The sequence below is a fragment of the Vicia villosa genome, linkage group LG1 (assembly GCF_029867415.1).
Source record: "Vicia villosa cultivar HV-30 ecotype Madison, WI linkage group LG1, Vvil1.0, whole genome shotgun sequence".
In the NCBI taxonomy this organism is placed as follows: Eukaryota; Viridiplantae; Streptophyta; class Magnoliopsida; order Fabales; family Fabaceae; genus Vicia; species Vicia villosa.
The window spans coordinates 48646100-48664436 of record NC_081180.1 but is presented as its reverse complement, the minus strand read 5'-3'; the positions used below and the strand labels follow the sequence as shown (position 1 = coordinate 48664436).

Below are 18337 nucleotides of genomic sequence, written 5' to 3'. Positions count from 1 at the left end.
CCTTACCCACCTTTTTGAGATGGGTAAATAAGAATTCACCTTAATATTGATTATATTACAAATCCGAATAAATACAAACATTAATGCATTTATACCAAATTTGTATAAAAAAATAAAAAAAATATCTAGTGCAAACTAAGAAGAAGAAAAAAAAGGCTAAGAACAATTTATTTTGATAACTTTTCATTTATTTTAAATTAAAAGAAAATATATTATTTTCCCGCAGAGAGTTACAAAGGTGAATGGCCCAAATAAAAGATAACATTAAAACAACATTCATATATTATTGTAAGCGGGAGAAAGAGTTACAATTCTAGCAAAATGCAAAAAAACATGAACCTAAGCATCACAAATCATTGTACTTTATTGTAATAGGAGTCCCAACGTGATGCTTTCCATCGGTCCAAATCAACTTCCCAAATTCAAAATCAGTAATATATGTACTATTTGGCTTCATAGTGATCGTAACCTTGAACTCTTTTTTCTCACCCTTATTTTTAAATCTTAAAATCTCAGGCTGAACTGTGACATGAAATTGTGGAGGTTCCTGGATCTCCACTCTATACTCACTTGGTGGCCCAACATTGGTAACGATACGAGTAACATTCAAAGATTTCCAAACTTCAAGTTCATAAATTGAAATGGATGGATAATTGAAATCTGCTAGACGGAAAGATTTTGGACAAGTGTAAGGTTTTCCGTAAAACACCTTAAGTTGGTCACTGGTGTATGAACGACCACATAAATAGTTCAAATAATCCGTAACATTAAGGTCATATACAAGTCCAGGATCCACTGCAAGATTAGGTTGAACGTGGCCGGCACCATATGCAAAAGGAGTTGCTTTTTCTAGTGATGAATCCAATATTTCAACTCCATTGTTGGTTTTAGTCGTTGCTGTAGAAATTGTAAATTTTATAAATATAATAGCATATGATAATGAAATAAACTATCTTGTATAAATTTGACTACCTGTGGTCATTATTGCTGACTTGATAGCAGCGGGACTCCAATCAGGATGAACAGATTTAAGTAGTCCAACTAATCCAGCAACATGAGGACATGACATTGAAGTGCCTGACATAGTAACAAAAGGAACTCTACGCTTATCAGATGGTTGTTCCGATGGAGAGTTAGCTAGAGTATACGCTGCAATTATGCTGACGCCTGGTGCAGTGATGTCTGGCTGAAATACAAAATAAAAATATACCATCATATTTGGAGTTTGTTTAAGAAAATCTAGATAATAATTTCCGCGTAATTTTAGTATACCTTAAGGATTGTACCGTCAAGGTCATTTGGGCCTCTTGACGAAAATGAAGCTATAGTTGGTGTGTTCTTTATGCCTAATTCTGTTTTAACTTTAGTAATGTAAGCCACAGGAGACCTACACAATATATGTATGAAATTTAAAACTCTATCTGTGTGAATAATCAAAAGGCGTGAGAAGAACAATTACTTTGTGTGATTGATGTAATTAAAAATGGCACTGCCATCTGCAAAGCCAACATTTGTAGCGGGAAGGACATGAGTATCTGCTATAACTCCATTCTTTGAATCCTCATCGTTAGCCAATATCATTCCAATAGCACCTACACGAGAAGCTTGCACGCCCTTGTCAGCTCTAGCACCCGCACCTCGAAGACATACCAATATTTTTCCTTTAACCTTTTGTGGATCAAGAGTTCCTTCTTTGCAAATAGAGCTACACAAATTAAATTTATTAGAAGATATTGCTATTTGAAAAGGTTAATTTGAGAAAAATAAAAGAGAATTCTTACGCAAATGCGGGAGGCACGTTATCAAGTTTGGCATCTACGGCACTTATCAGTGGATATGATTTGTTAGGTGGTAAGTCCAACTCTGAAAGACTAGCTCCCTAACAATAACATAGGAAACAATTGATTATACACGTGCTATTAGAAAATAAATGCACAACATGTGATAACTCAATATATATACCTTGTATATTTTTTTGTTACCAAGAATAACATAACTTGTGAAGTCTCTATCAATTGTGCTAGCAGCAACCGTGAAAGTCCATGGTTCGACATTGACTATAGATGAGATTTTAGGTCCTGAATTTCCTCCGGAAGCCACAACAACGATGTTGTTGGCAATAGCATGGAAGGAGCCTATGGAAATAGCACTTTCCGAAAATTCTCGTGGAAATTTTCCACCCAAGGACACAGAAAGTACATCAACACCATCACTTATGGCAGCTTCAAAACCAGCCAAAATATCAGCATCATAACATCCATCCCAACAGACTTTATAGGCTGCAACTCTTGCTTTTGGTGATCCACCACTTGCTGTTCCATTTCCAAAGCCAAATACATTAGCTCCGGTAACAAAATTACCTCCAGCAGTTGATAAAGTATGTGATCCATGGCCTACGGTGTCACGTGCACTATTAAAGTTTACATTTGCCGCTTCACCGAGATGTGCCTCAGAGCCTTTATAAAAATATTTTGCACCAATGAGTTTCCTGCAAATGTATCAAATCATTTATCAGTAGCTATATGAATTGCAATAAAATGATAGTACAAGAATTTATTAAGAGTAAAAGACCTGTTGCAATAAAATTTATCAGGATTTCCTTTAGAAACTTGACAAATTCCTTTCCACCTTTTTGGAATTGGCCCATACCCTTCATCATTAAAACTCTTTGATTCCGGCCAAACACCTATCATAAGTAACAATATCAATAAAAATATTTTGTAATATTATCGGTGTCCAAATGCAATTAATTTATATTTTATTACCAGTGTCTAAATTTCCAATAATGATGTCTTCACCCAATGATTTTTTCCATACTGAATCGTTAGCAAATCCACGGTTCGTCTCTAACCCAAGGAAATTCCACGATCGGGTCGTATGTAGTTCATATCTTTTATTTAAAAACATCGATACAACATTTGGATGTTCTGTATTCATCAAAAAAATTAATATATAACATCAATTTGAAAATTCAAAATAAAACAATATTTTGTAATATGGAAGATAAATCCATGAGTTAATATAATTACATACTTGCAATCTCTTTTGCCTTATCTTCTTCAAGTATTGCAGCAAAGCCATTAATATATTTATTATAAGAGTAAAATATTGCTTCTTTAGCCTTCTCAGTACTGTGTATGAAGAAAATAAATTAACTATCATCATTTCATAATTAACCGCACCAACTAATTCTAGGTTTGTGTAGTTACATACCTTCCAAGATAAGATCCAAGTAAATCATAGTGAGAGTTTGTAACAGATTCAGAATCAAGTAATGAAGGATTTGAGCCGAAAGAGTGTGATCCTAAATATACAATATAGGACTGTGACAAAAAAAAGAGAATTATGAATATTATTAAACCATACAGGTAAACACTCAAATATGAAAATAAGACTATTTAAGTAAACATATTATAGTGAGAAAGATATTTGATAATGAAGAAATGAGAAAATCATGCCTGTTTAACTGCAAGGGTATGTTGCAGAAAAACAAAAAGAAGTGATATTAACATGTGACAAATGGATGATGACATTGTTTCTCTCATGAAATAAGGTCTGATTTCCTACCTTTTATAACTTAGTTTTGTGAATGTTTTCAACTCAATCTCATTTGAAAAAAAAGATATGAGTTTGTAATAGAGTCAGCAATTATGGTAAAATTCATTTGCATTTTTTATGCACATTTATGAAAAATAAATAAATTTAATAAATTTAGATTTTTTTTTTTTACGTAAAAAGTATGTAGAATTAATATGAAATAATGTACTACTTCTGTTTTTATGATAAATAATTCTTAAAAAAAAATACTTTCAAGCTTATTTCTTAAAAAACATTATTCATCATTATTTTTAAAATAAGACTTTTCAGGAATTGATTCCTAAATTAAGTTCTCAATATTAAATTTAAACATTAAAATTAATTTTTCAAACTTCAAATTAAAAAAAAAAATCAATTTTAAAAATATTAAAAAGGTCAAATTTTTAAAATATTTTCAAAGAACAATTTTATTTGAAAACATATTTTATAAAATAAGAAAAAAAATAGTATAATGTGAAATTGGAGATCAGAAATTGCTTGGGACGAGTAGAGTGGGCTTGAGACAAATTGGGCCTTAGACCGATTCAGAACAGTAGCCCCCAAGGCTTGACGGGGACATTGAGAGAGTCGGGGTAAGTCTGAAGTATCATTAACCAGCCTCCATGTAGTAGTTCGGCATGGCGTATAACTGAATCATTTGGGATCTATTTGAAAAGTGATGGGAATAAAGTGCATTTAATGCGGTTCCATCTTTGAGATGTTTTATCATCCATTCCTAACACGTGCGATGACATGACCATCTAGGTGTTAAGCAGTTCATAGAGTGCTTAACTGCACTCGTGTGAGTGTGTATCCATAAGTGGAAATCTAGGCGTTGGTCTAGCAATACATTTTCATATTCCGTCTTGATCTTTTACTTGTCATTGCTTATAAATAGGTATGAGTTGAATAGTAGGTAGTTTTTGAAACTTTTAGCTTTCAAGCTTTTAGTTACATTTCTAGAGAAACATTTTCGATCCTTTCCCTTGAGAACACTACTAAAAGTGATTCAGAGCTTTGCTTTAGGGCTTTTTACTCTTTCATTTTTCCTGCTTCATCAACCTTCTTTTACAAGGTACCTTCTTCATTCAAGCCTTTCAGCATCCTCTATTTATTCTTGCCAAAAGGAACGATAATAGTATCATTTCAATTATAGATTATAAAGTAAAAACTTCATCTAGATCATTCTCCAATTCCTCTCACTCATCTTTTAGTAGCGGCCATGTAAAACTTGAGGTTATAACCATATCCCACAACTTTGAGTTAGTAGAAACGTTCGAGCCTTCTTTGGAGGGAGAAAATTCTTCTTCAGGGTTGTTGGATGCTTTTATATCAATTGTTGGAAGGAGAACAAGCCATACTGAAGTCCCTATGCCCCATCTTGCCTTATCAAATGAGGATATATAGGTCAATATGCAAAGAAGGGACCTTGCCAGAGATTTTATTCAAACTCGTTTACAGACTGTAGGTAGTGAGCCTAGCGATGATGAGGTTTGGGAGAATTTAACTCTTCAACATCATTTGGTTGCATCGACATAAGATTGGGTAGACGCAAAAGTAGTGGGAACTTCTTTATTCCTGAGCACTGAAACTGCCTTGAGAGATGCTAACATTAAGGACGACGATCCTTTAGAATGGTCGGTTTATTTAGTGTCAGAAAGGAAAAGCATATGTAGTTCTTTTGATGACCATACGTCTCACTCTATGAATTCTTATTTGCAACAAAATAGCTCCAACTACCTTTTTTTAAATTTGAGGTAGCCATTCTAAAACGTTTGAAGATTTCCCCTTAATTCCTAACTTCATCTTGGGTCGTGGGCTTACATAAGGGTCTTTCAACTGTGTGCTTAGTACAAATCTTGGTAACCTTCTAGCGGCTTATTTTTTGACCTTTTTCGTCCAAGGCACACCTCCCCGGATAATTTTTGTTACCACGGGCTTCTTCTACTTCACTCGATCGTCACTTAGTTCGACCCCTTTATTCTATAGGTGGGGGTAATTTTTTATAAAGTTTTGTATTAGAAAAGCCTTTCACCCTGCTGAAGCGGTAAAGCGGCAAGCAACAAAAGTTTTGGAATTATTTATCCGGGAATTTATCGTGTCCACAGAGATTGGTGATATCAAACTGCCGTTCAACAGTTTCCAAAGTTATGCATTTGGATTTGAATGGTTAAAGTTAAAGCAGAAAAGTAAATATCAACATAAAAAGAATTCATTCTTCAGAGAGAAAAGACTTATCAAGTATGTATATAATCTACTTATCACAAACTTAAACTTATTGACCAATTACACTCAACCTACAATACTCATCAGTATCATCCAGTATCGATCACACCCTAAGTCATTTCTAACCTAAAGTAGGGAGAACTACTATACCATCTCGGCGACAATCTCTCAACCACCTTAACAACATAGCAGACATCCATATCAACTGCATCGATGACCTCTCAACTGACACAACCAACACAGAAGCATTAAGTTTCGACACCCATAAAGATTGTTAGCTCTAAATCTATCTCTAGAATCCAAAAACTAACAGATAATCATCCTAGATAAGGATTCGAGCAGTATATATCTATAACAACCCAAACCCCGAGAACAAAGTAAAATTCTAAGACAACCACCAATAAAGATTTGTAAAGTAGATTTTATATAACGCCATGGGATACAAATATACATGAGTTCAAAGTCAGTACATATACAAAACCCAACAAAAGAGAAACACATAGAGAGAAAAGAGATAAACCAAACTTCTCCCAGTTTGTTAGCGCCGCTTGAAGAGAAATCCACCTTGAATCCACAAGATGCAAGACCCTAATGTTGTTATCTAAGCTAATCTAACTAAAGAATGAGTTTGTTGAAGTTGGAAGAACAAAAACCCTCTCCCAAAACCATAACCCTAACAAATGAAATGAAATAGAAATATAAACAAAATTCTGTCCCGACGCGTTCGCCCGGCAAGCCAATTGCTCTGCCCGGCGAACGACTTTATTCTGGCTACACAGCCTACGCCACATCAATAAGTGGGAAACAATATATTCTTTCTCCCGGCAAATGGAAGCTATTCCTGACGAGTGACGACTCCTTAATCTTTCGCCTGGAAACACATAGGCGAGCCAAGGAAGAAGCAAGACCACTTATTTTCCACGTTCGCCCAGCGAAGGAAAGCTTCACCCGACGACTCACACCAGAAGCTGCAGGCTTGCCCGACGAATCACACTTGTCTGCAACTTCTTATTTCTTCAATTGCTTCTCCTTTATTGATCCAAAATTGCATCCTTGAAGGTTTATTACTCATTGCTCCATACATGCTCAAATACATACAAAATGAATGGAAAACTATTAGCCAATACATAAACGAATCAAAAACTCGATTAAACAAAAAGTATACATATTTATGTAATATACACTAAAATGCGTCTAAATTGAGAAAAAAAGAATATAAGTGTCGCAAAACTATACACATAAGTAACTAAAATTTGGCACTTATCAAACTCTCCCTAACTTAAACTTGTTTGTCCCTAAACAAGAATCAAATAACTCAAGGAAACAAACAAAAAAATCCAAAAATTACAAATCAACAAGTTTTGAAAAAATGGACAAATGTATGGCTCAAATGTAAAACGGTACACACAAAGAAATATACTTACCACTAAACTACGACAACAACATAATTATGACACAAATGCTAAATACAAAGAATATACAAAACATTCTAAAATAATACTAGTTCACAAATGATTCACACCTAGCACACAATCATCGGTGGATGAAAAACACATAAGTGGGGTATTTTCACTCACAAACAACTCTGCAAACAATAGATTAAATTATGCAGTCATCCAAAAATCGTATTGAAAATAAAAACGCAAGAATCACAAGGTCTTTTCAAGGTTGTAGCGTGGTACGGTGAACAAACAAGGGATAATTCCTAAGGCTAATCGAAACAAAAACATACTTGCCTAAACCTAAGGGAGTGATCACTTCACAAAGGTCCAAACAATAAAATCTCGATCAAACTTCATCCGAATCTCAAATTTCTCCAACCAATCATATACTCATTTACACAATATTATTCCATAAACTTTAATATGAAGTTTCATGTGGTCATCGGCCTTCGAAAACCTCTCTTGTATTGCTTCCAATTTAGAAGTAATAGAGAGATTCAATTTTTCTCCTTTGATGCAACCATCATCATCAAACTAAGTCTTTTCCAATGAGGGATAGCTTCGTCCATTTTTATTGGCTCACCTAGTCTCACCTTTTTAGAAATAAAACAAGCACACGAGAGACCATACGTCCTAGTAATAGTGCAACCACACTTTGTGCTATCGGAATCGACAGTTTCACCTCGTGAAAAATATAGTTCAACCCAGCCCGATACATATTGCCGATCAATTGAGAATAAAGAATGTTGTCTCTAAATCGATGTTCCAATACCGTAATTCTTCGACCAAATGTGGTTTGTATCTCATTGTGTTGATTTTTAATCATCAGATTTACGGTGACCCAATCTCGACACAAGTCACCCTTGCTATTAGCCAACCAATTAGAAGACTAGCATGTGCCGACTCAACTCTGTTTGTGGTTGTATTCCCAAGGTGCCAGACATCATCTGTCCATGCACACATAAACTTCTCCTTCACCTTATCAAGAATGGTGCTTTCAACATATTTCAATAAATCAGGATACTTTTCACACACTTTCCGAAATTGAACGACGTAAACGGCATATAATTCTTTTATCAAAAAATTTACAATACAAGCCCATGCATCCATTATTTGTTCAACAATCACACCAGGCTTCACCGATTTTTCACCTCCGGTCTCTACTTGTTTCGTCCCGACCGTAGGTTTAACCTTACTTCTCACATTACATGTCATGTGATATCGACAAAGTAATGCACTAGAAGAAGGAAATACATTTTCCACCACATTCATCAAAGTGGTATCGTGGTCTGTAACAATTGCCTTGGGCATCTCGACATGTTCCTTCAAAAGTGACCGACACACCTCTAATGCCCATCTAATATTATCCTCTTTTTCACACTCCAAAAAGGAAAAACAACAGCGTATGTCTTCTCGGTGGATGCAACACCGATCATCTCAAATAATGGAAGTCTATTCTTGTTGGTCTTATAGGTAGAATCGAGAAGGAGAATTCTCTGAAGAGTGTTGAACAACTTTATCGAATCTGGATGAGTCAAAAAATATCTCGGACCATAACCCCCATCGTCGCAGGTTCTGTACCGCGACATGTATTTGTTATCATCCAACATTTTCAACAGTTGTTACATCTCACTTCTATCTCCCATAATCGCCTTATTATTATGGTACTAGATGTTATACACTTTCCTTATATTGAGTCGATATACAATAGGATGACCTTGTAATTTTCCGCACAAGTCATGGTTATACAAACCACAAATAACACTAAATCTCCACTTCTTTCTAGTCAACATGTAACCACGAATTTTAAACGGACACTCACATTTTCTAGTACCCGTGTCGTCTCTTCTAAACTTCCTTATAGGAGGATGGTATTTCCCGCTTCTTTCGCACAACATTGTTACAAAAGTGTTTCTTCTTGCCGTACCATTATCTGATCTTCCTATTACGGCACCGAAACCAAGGTTAGTTGCATTCATACGAATCCATGTAGGTATGCTTTCACAATCATCAAACTCTTGCTTGTTATTAAAGTCACCGCCGACATCTACCGCCTTTACGACTACCCCTTCAACATTCGGAGAAACAATTACAGAAGGAACTAATTATCTTGAAATATTGTCGGCGTGCACCTTACCTATTTATAAACAATAGCACAAATAACACATAATTACAACAATGCTAGAAAAAACATCACAGACACGTTCCGTAGATGTACCTGTGAAACATGTTCATCTTCAACACGTTCCATAGATGTACCTATGGAAGAAACGTTACATTTATTTATAGAAATTTGATAGATAATGTGAGCAACGCAACAAATAAAGATGAATGTTTACCTGAAATTTTATCTTGTTTTGCTCCCTTTTATTTTATGCACCAAAAAGTTGAAGTTTTATAGGGAAAAATGATATTGATGATGTAGGATTTTTTAGAGTGGTGAGAGTGAGTGTTGAAGAAGAAATGTAACAATCGGGAATGATCATGCTGGTTTAAAATATACCAGATACTTTCGTAGGAGCATCTACGGAACATTCTGGTGCTAAGCCATTTTGTAGATGCACCTACGGAAAAAATCAATGAACTGAATTAATCTGAAATTTCTCCCAACATACACTAGTTTAAAATACTTCCGTAGATGCACCTCCGGAAAAATTAAATTTTTGACAAAAAAAAGGTGTTTCCGAATGTGCATCTACGGAAATAAGAGGCAAAATTAAAATTTTGTCAGGTGCCTAAGAAAATCAAGAGGTGTAATGAGATATTCGTTTTTTATTTGGATTGATGTGGTTTGCTTTGATTGCTCATGAGTAAAAACTAGATAGCATGTGTATTGATTAGTTGTAAGGGTGTAATCGGATTGGTTTGGACCGATTTTTGGTAAAAAAAAAGTCCAAACCAATGATATTTTCATGTCTGGTTTGATTCGGTTGATCGGTTACAATGTTTATTTTTTAAAACATTATATTCATCAGTATATTCTCCATTATCGTATTTTTAGTGTATTTTATGCTATTATTTTTTAAAATAATACATTTCATGTCATTTATTTTATGCTCTATTTTTTCGAACAAGTTACAAGTTGCTCTTAATCCATACGAAACAGTGACATGGTTTCCATTGTATTATAAAATAAGTTCACTATCAAATATTAAAGTTAACACTTGGCACAGAAAGTTGGAAAGGAATTTCAAAGCTTAACAAATAGAACACAACAAAACACACATCAATTAACATGTTTCACACCTCAAACATGCATTAAAACTATTTGTAACAAGACTAGAAGGAATTTTGGTGAAGAAGAAGAAACAAAAAAGGTAAAAAAAATAAAAATTAACGAAGAGAAATTGAACACGAAGAAGACGACCATAACAAATCAGAATGGCAGTAGTGAGAGGAACAATCGTTGCGGGCAACAAGAACACCAGTTCAGTGAAAGCATATTTTTTGTGACTTATATTTTCTACTTTCTATATTTTAGAGTTGGTTCTAGATGCGTGTTTTGCTGAAAGAAAGGAAGTGTAAACAAAGACGGATAATGGTTGGACCGATAAAAACTTTAAGCTTAGTGATAGTTGGGATAAAATATTTAGAGCGTCATCATTTCCATTTGTTCGGTTCATCAGTTCCTAAAAACTAAAACCAAGAACCAAGCCAAAGCACATCGATTTTATTGGTTTGGTTTGGTTTTAGAATCAAACCAATAATAATCAATTTTATTTCGGTTTAGTTTGGTTTGTCAATTTAATTGGATTTTTCTGATCCGCTTACACCTCTAATTAGATGGCTATAAGATACCTTATATAATTGATATGGACATTAAGAAAGTTCGTTTGAATATAAAGCTTAATGACTATTTTTTAGAATTTTACAAATTAATTTTTAGGAGGTCGAATTATTTAGGGTTTATTTTATTTAATTTTGTAATATTGTTTTTTAATTTTTAAACTTTTATAAAAAATAAAATCTATTTGATTACCTAATTATACAACATTGTTTTTTGGAAAGTATTTTTTTATTTATAAGTTTTGAAAATTTAAAAACTAAAATAAATTTTAGGGGATGTTTTTGAAAAGTATTTTTTATTTATAAGTCTTGAATATTAAAAAACTAAATAAATTTTAGGGGATGTTCGAACAGCTTTTGTAAAGAAAAAATAGTTTTTAAAATTTTAAAATAGTTAAACTTATTTGATAGTCTAGTTTTACAAAATAATTTTTGAAATTCTTATTAAAAGTTTTAAAAATAAAAATAAATTTAAGAGATTTTGGGTTTTAGTTTTGAAAATTGTGAAAGGAATAAAATAAGAAAAATTGACACACTTTTCATTATTTTTCATATTGCACAACTTTGAAATAATAATTAAAAGTAAGATTATCAGACCTGTTTTCTTTTATATATTTTTGTTTAAAAGTATTTTTAAAATTAATTTTGTTTTTTCAAAACAAAAATATTTGTTAATGAACCTGTGTTATTAAATCATAGAGATAATTTTAATTTCATCACAGGCAAAAGTAATCATTGACCCATGGACGGATTTATATAGAGGCATATGGATAACCACACCCTTTATAATAAAATTACTTAATGCAGTATGAATGTATTTGTTTTAACTCTTAATTTCCTGCAAATTAATTATATCATTACACAATTTTTTATGTTATATATTTTAAGTGAATATTTTAAAATGAAATATCATTGATAAAACCTTAAAGTATTATTAGTTTAAAAATTTAATTATTTAAACTTTATTAATTTATTTATAATTTTAAATAACTTCAAAATTACATATACTTTAATTATTATAAAGTTATATTTAAGAATACAATCAATATTCTCCTAATAATGTTTTTTATTTTAAAATTATTTAAATTATAAATGAATTATAAGTTTAAATAATTAAATTGTTAATCTTATTTTAGTTTAATAATTGAATTTTATATGACTTTGAAATTATTTAAGTCACAGATAAATTAATAAATTTCAAATAATTAAATTATAAATTTATTTTAATAATTAAATTATTTAAATTTAGTTACAATTTTGACTTCTTAATTCATCTCATTTAAGAAATTTGTTCTTATATTTAAGTGCAAAGAATTGAGAAGAGGTTCAAATTGTTTTTTCTTTTTTTTTTTTTGACAGAGGATCAAATTGTTTGAAAATTTTAAACTATAGGTAATTTAATACTATTTAAACAATTAAATAATTAAATTTATAATAGTTTAATAATTAAATTATATAATTTTGAACTTATTTAAAATTATAGATAAATTAATAAAATTTAAATAATTTAATTATTAGACCAATAATATTTTAAGCTCGTGTAAAGGATATTTCATTTTAAAAAGTTCACTTAAAATATTTAACATAAAGTTTGTGTAGTGATTAAATTTAATTGTAGAAAATTTAGAACCTAACTAAAAATATATTTAACATGAAATGTTAATTTAAAATATTATTAGAAAAAAAGAGTTGTGAATTGTGTGTTTATTGATATAAATAAACGTGATTTGAATTTGTGGATAATTGAGATTGATTTCAATTTTAATTAAAATCTTAATTCAATTTAATAATTAATCCAACAACATCAGTTTTAGAATTGTGTTAAAAATGATTGACAACATAAAAAAGAAATTTTTGAATCGCAAAACTTGGGGAAACAAATAACAGTAATATATTTGATATAATTTTTATTATAAATATATTATGTTAAATAATTTTATTTTTTATTTTTAATATAATTTTATTTAGGGTTAAATAAGTATTTGGTCCCTATAAATATCTCAATTTTGGATTTTAGTCCCTATAAAAAAAATTCGACGTTTAGTCCCTATAAAATTACTTTTGCACTCACTTTTAGTCCCTCTACAAGGACTAAAAATGAGTGCAAAAAGAATTTTAAAGGGACTAAAAGTCGACTTTTTTTTATAAAGACTAAAAGTAGTTTTTGGTAATTTTATAGGGACTAAAAACATATTTAACCCTTTTATTTATAACTTCTTTCATTGTTTAGTAACTACACCATTATATTATGCCTGGATCTGCCCTATTGACCACATTTGTATAAGCTTACCAAACATATTTCGAATTACCCTAACCATTTTCAACTATAGAAGTTTATGATAACAATATTCTATCTTATTCATTTGATTCCACTCGTCATAAAATAACATTAAAAGAACATTGATATATTACTTTCAGAACATTGATATATTACTTTCAGAGCCTTTGAAGAACCTTAACACAACATGTCCCTTTATTGAAATCGGGAGAAAAAGAGTCACAACTCAAGCAAAATGCATGAAACATAAACTAAAACATCACTCTTCTGGATATTTGATTGAAAGAGGACTCACAACACGATGTTTTCCATCGGTCCAAATCAACTCCCCAAAGGCATAATAAAAGGGAGGATATTTACTCCCGGGCTTCATAGTCAATGTAACCTTGAACTCTTTTTTCTCACCCTTATGTGTAAATCTTAATATCTCGGGCTGAACTGTGACTACAAATTGTGAAGGTGCCTGGATCTCCACTCTGTACTCACTTGGGGACCCGACATTGGTAACCGTACGAGTAACATTCAAAGACCGCTTAGTTTTAAAGTTAACAACTGTGATGGATGGATAATTGAAATCTACTAAACTGAAAGATTTTGGACAAGTGTACGGTTTTCCGTAGAACACTTTAAGTTGAGAACTATTGTATCCACGACCACATAAGTAGTTCAAATAATCAGTAACATTTAGGTCATATATAAGTCCAGGATCCACAGCAAGATTGGGCCGTACATGCCCTGCACCATATGTAAATGCACCATATGCTAAGGGATCAGCTGGCAGCTTGCGTCGCGATGAATCTAATATAGGTCCTCCGTCGTTGGATTTTGTTGTTGCTGCAAAATGTGTAAATTTTATAAAAAATTTAATAGTAAAAGAAACTTAATTCCATGAACTTTTATAATTTAATTACCTGTAGTCATGATTGCTGACTTGATAGCCGCTGGACTCCAATCAGGATGAACAGATTTAAGTAGTCCAACAAGTCCGGCAACATGTGGACATGACATTGAAGTTCCTGACATAGCGACAAAAGGAATTCTACGCTTATCAGATGGTTGTTCCGTAGGAGATGCAGCTAGACTATACGCTGCAATTATGTCGACGCCTGGTGCAGTGATGTCAGGCTGTAGTGCAACATAAAATATATACAATTACATTCGGAATTTGTTGTAAGATAATATAAACGATAATAGAATGATATAATTGTTGTAAGTTTCAATAAAAAAACCTTAAGGATTGAATAGTCAATGCTATTTGGGCCTCTTGATGAAAATGAAGCTATGGTTGGAGTTGACTTTATACCCAATTCTGTTTTAACTTTAGTAATATAAGCTACAGGAGACCTATAAAATGTATGCATGAAATGTAAAATGCTATCTGTGTGAATAATTAAAAGTTTGATATTAAAGGCATGATGAGAAGAACAATTACTTTGTGTAATTCATGTAAATATAAATGGCATTGCCATCTGAAAAGCCAACATTTGTAGCGGGAAGAACATGAGCATCTGCTATAACTCCATTCGCAGAAGCCTCATCGTTAACCAATATCATTCCAATAGCACCTACACGAGAAGCTTGCACGCCCTTGTCAACTCTAGCAGTCTCACCTCGAAGACATACCAATATTTTTCCTTTAACCTTTTCTGGATCAAGAGAATCTTCAGGGCAAAGAGAGCTACATAGATTAAATAGATTAGAAGATATCATATTAACTATAAGAAAGTTATATGAAAAGGTTAATTAACTTGAAGGAAAAAACCAAAAGAAGGAATTCTTACGTATCGATGTTAAGCCCTTTATCAAATTTGGCATCTGCACCACTTATCAATGGATATAATTTGTTAGGGGGTAAGTTGGATTCTGAAAGACTAACTCCCTTGTATGTTTTTTTGTTCCCAAGTATAACATAACTTGCGAAGTCTCTATCGATTGTGCTAGCAGCAACGGTGAGAATCCATGGTTCAACATTGACTATAGAATAGGGTTGAGGTCCTGAATTTCCTCCAGAAGCCACAACAAAGATGTTATTAGCAATTGCATGGAAGGAACCAATGGAAAAAACACTTGTAGAATACTCATATGGAGCACTTCCACCCAAGGACAGAGAGAGTACATCAACACCGTCACTTATGGCAGCTTCAAAACCAGCCAAAATATCAGCATCATAACATCCATCCCAACAGACTTTATAGGCTGCAACTCTTGCTTTTGGTGATCCACCGCTCGCTGTTCCATTTCCATTCCCCAGTACATTAACTCCAACAACAAAGTTACCTCCAGCAGTTGATAAGGTATGTGTGCCATGGCCTTGAGTATCCCGTGCACTGTCAAGTGTTACATTTGATGCTCCATTGGTTTCAGCAAGATAGCCATTTTTAAAATATCTTGCTCCAATAAGCTTCCTACAAATATATTGATATTTAGAAAAATCAAACCATTTTTCTTAAAAACAAACATATATGTTGGATGAAATGCAATAAATCTGAAGTACGGGGAATTAACGAAAGAATAAGACCTATTGCAATAAAATTTATCTGAATTTTCTTTGGTAACTTGACATATTCCTTTCCACTTTTTTGGAATTGGTCCGTACCCTTCATCACTAAAACTCTTGGATTCTGGCCAAACACCTATATAAAAAAAACAAAAAGAAATTAAAATTAAAATATTCAACAAATTAACAATATCATAAAAAATTAATATTAAATTATATTTCATTACCTGTGTCCAAATTTCCAATAATAATATCTTCTCCTAATGTTGTTTTCCAAAGTGAATCATTACGATATGCACCTTCCCTCTCTAATCCAAGAAATTCCCACGATCGGGTTGTGTGTAGTTCATTTCTTTTATTCAAAAACATTGACACAACATTTGGATGTTCTGAAATTAAAAAAATAAAATAAAATATAACATCAATTAGAGAATTATAAATAAAACAACATTTTGTATTATATAAATCCATTAACATATAACTACATACTTGCAACATTGGCTGCTTCATCTTCATCAAGTATTGCAGCAAAGCCGTTGATATATCTATTGTAAGAATAAAATATTGCTTCTTTCGCCTTCTCAGTACTGCATAGAAAAAAATTAATCACACATTATTTCACAAATACCGACTTAAATTTGTTCAAGAATTTATGAGTCAAATAATTACATACCTTCCAACGTAAGATCCAAGAAAATTATAGTGAGAGTTTGTGACAGATTCAAGATCAAATGAAGAAGGATTTGAACCGAATGAATGTGATCCTAAGTATACAATATAAGACTATGACAAAAAAAAAATCAAATATTATACCATAAGATTAACTCAAATATGAAAATTAGATAAGTTAACTAAGCATATAATAGTGAGCAACAGATTTGATATTAAGAAAATAACAAGTCTCACTCTGATAGAATTTAAAAAGAGTTTTGTAAGGATTAGACATTGTAATGGATAATGAAAAGTTGACACAAGTCTTGCCTGTTTTATTGCAAGGGTATTTTGCAGAAAAACAAAGAGAAGAAGTGACATTAACATGTGGCAAATGGATGATGATGATGACATTGTTTCTCTCATGAATATTGTTTGCTTTGAAAAATAAATATTAGTGATAGGTAAGTGTCTGATTTCCTTACTTTTATAACTTAGTTTTGAGAATATTTTATAACTTATCATTTTTTCTTTCCTTTTTATTTTTATTATTTTAATAAAATTTTACTTTTACTTTTTATAATTTATTTAAATTTAAAATGAAATAGTTATATATTAAATATTTTTTTTGTTATTTTATATTTATAAATTAATTGAACCGTTAATTTTATGAAGCACTTCAATTATCTTATTAGCTATCAGTTTTAATCATCAATTATAAATTATAAACTATAAGTCATCAAACATCAGACATAAACTATAAACTATAAACTATTAATTAACTTATCATTCAACCGCTATTTATATCAAACAACCCCTCAATCTCATTTGAAAAACAACTATGAATTTGTAATATAGTCAACTATTATGATACAAATTTGATCCCCTATTCATATTTTTCTTGAGTTTTTATTTCTCTAATTTAAAATCAAAATTTATTAGTATTTATAATTATATTAATCATTTATAATAACTAAATAATGTTAAAATTACTAAAATGAAGTTTTATCAAAACTATTAAAATTGCAATTTTAATTTGGTCAAATAAATAAATATATATGACCAATATATATATATATATATATATATATATATATATATATATATATATATATATATATATATATATATATATATATATATATATATATATATATAGAGAGAGAGAGAGAGAGAGAGAGAGAGAGAGAGAGAGAGAGGGGGAGAGAGAGAGAGAGAGAGAGGAGGGATCAAATTACACCCGAAGAGTTACACTCGTTCAATAACTACATCTAGAATTAATATTTTATAAATTCAACCGTTGGATTGAAACATAATATCATATAGATCATACCTATAAAGTTTGAGCTTAATCTATAATGATTTACTATGTCATTGAATTACATTAAAATTAACGTTATATGAAAGCTCATTTTGACGTTAATCTTTGGATATCTTGATGATATAGTAAATCATTATAGATTAAGCTCAAACTTTATAGGTATGATCTATATGATATTATGTTTCAATCCAACGGTTGAATTTAAAAAATATTAATTCGAGATGTAGTTATTGAACGAGTGTAACTCGTGGTGTAACTCTTCGGGTGTAATTTGATCCCTCCTCATATATATATATATATATATATATATATATATATATATATATATATATATATATATATATATATATATATATATATATATATATATTTCTTTGACTAAGACTTCTTATTAAACTTACTTATTATTAATGATAAAAACCTGGGTATATATTTCTTTGACTAAGACTTCTTATTAAACTTACTTACTATTCCTTATTATTAATGATAAAATAATAAGGAATAGTTTTCTCTTTCCGCATTTAATGACTTATTATTTTTAACCACTAGATTGAAAATAA

General features: G+C 31.3%; 2 protein-coding genes across 2 annotated transcripts; both read right to left on the bottom strand.

Annotated features, from left to right (window-relative positions):
- Positions 1–225: 225 nt before the first annotated feature.
- On the bottom strand, positions 226–9495 carry LOC131630640 (subtilisin-like protease SBT5.4). Its single transcript, XM_058901426.1, has 11 exons — positions 9463–9495; positions 3214–3323; positions 3034–3131; positions 2766–2927; positions 2572–2686; positions 1963–2488; positions 1782–1879; positions 1460–1705; positions 1273–1387; positions 973–1186; positions 226–897 (listed from the first exon to the last, which is right to left on the bottom strand). The coding sequence occupies exons 1-11, from the start codon at positions 9493–9495 to the stop codon at positions 347–349; spliced, it is 2268 nt and encodes a 755-aa protein (XP_058757409.1). The 3' UTR covers positions 226–346.
- A 3983-nt stretch (positions 9496–13478) lies between these two features.
- Positions 13479–16882, bottom strand: LOC131605684 (subtilisin-like protease SBT5.4). Its single transcript, XM_058878014.1, has 10 exons — positions 16787–16882; positions 16479–16588; positions 16295–16392; positions 16033–16194; positions 15827–15941; positions 15090–15713; positions 14741–14986; positions 14538–14652; positions 14220–14433; positions 13479–14142 (listed from the first exon to the last, which is right to left on the bottom strand). The coding sequence occupies exons 1-10, from the start codon at positions 16880–16882 to the stop codon at positions 13568–13570; spliced, it is 2355 nt and encodes a 784-aa protein (XP_058733997.1). The 3' UTR covers positions 13479–13567.
- Positions 16883–18337: the final 1455 nt, after the last annotated feature.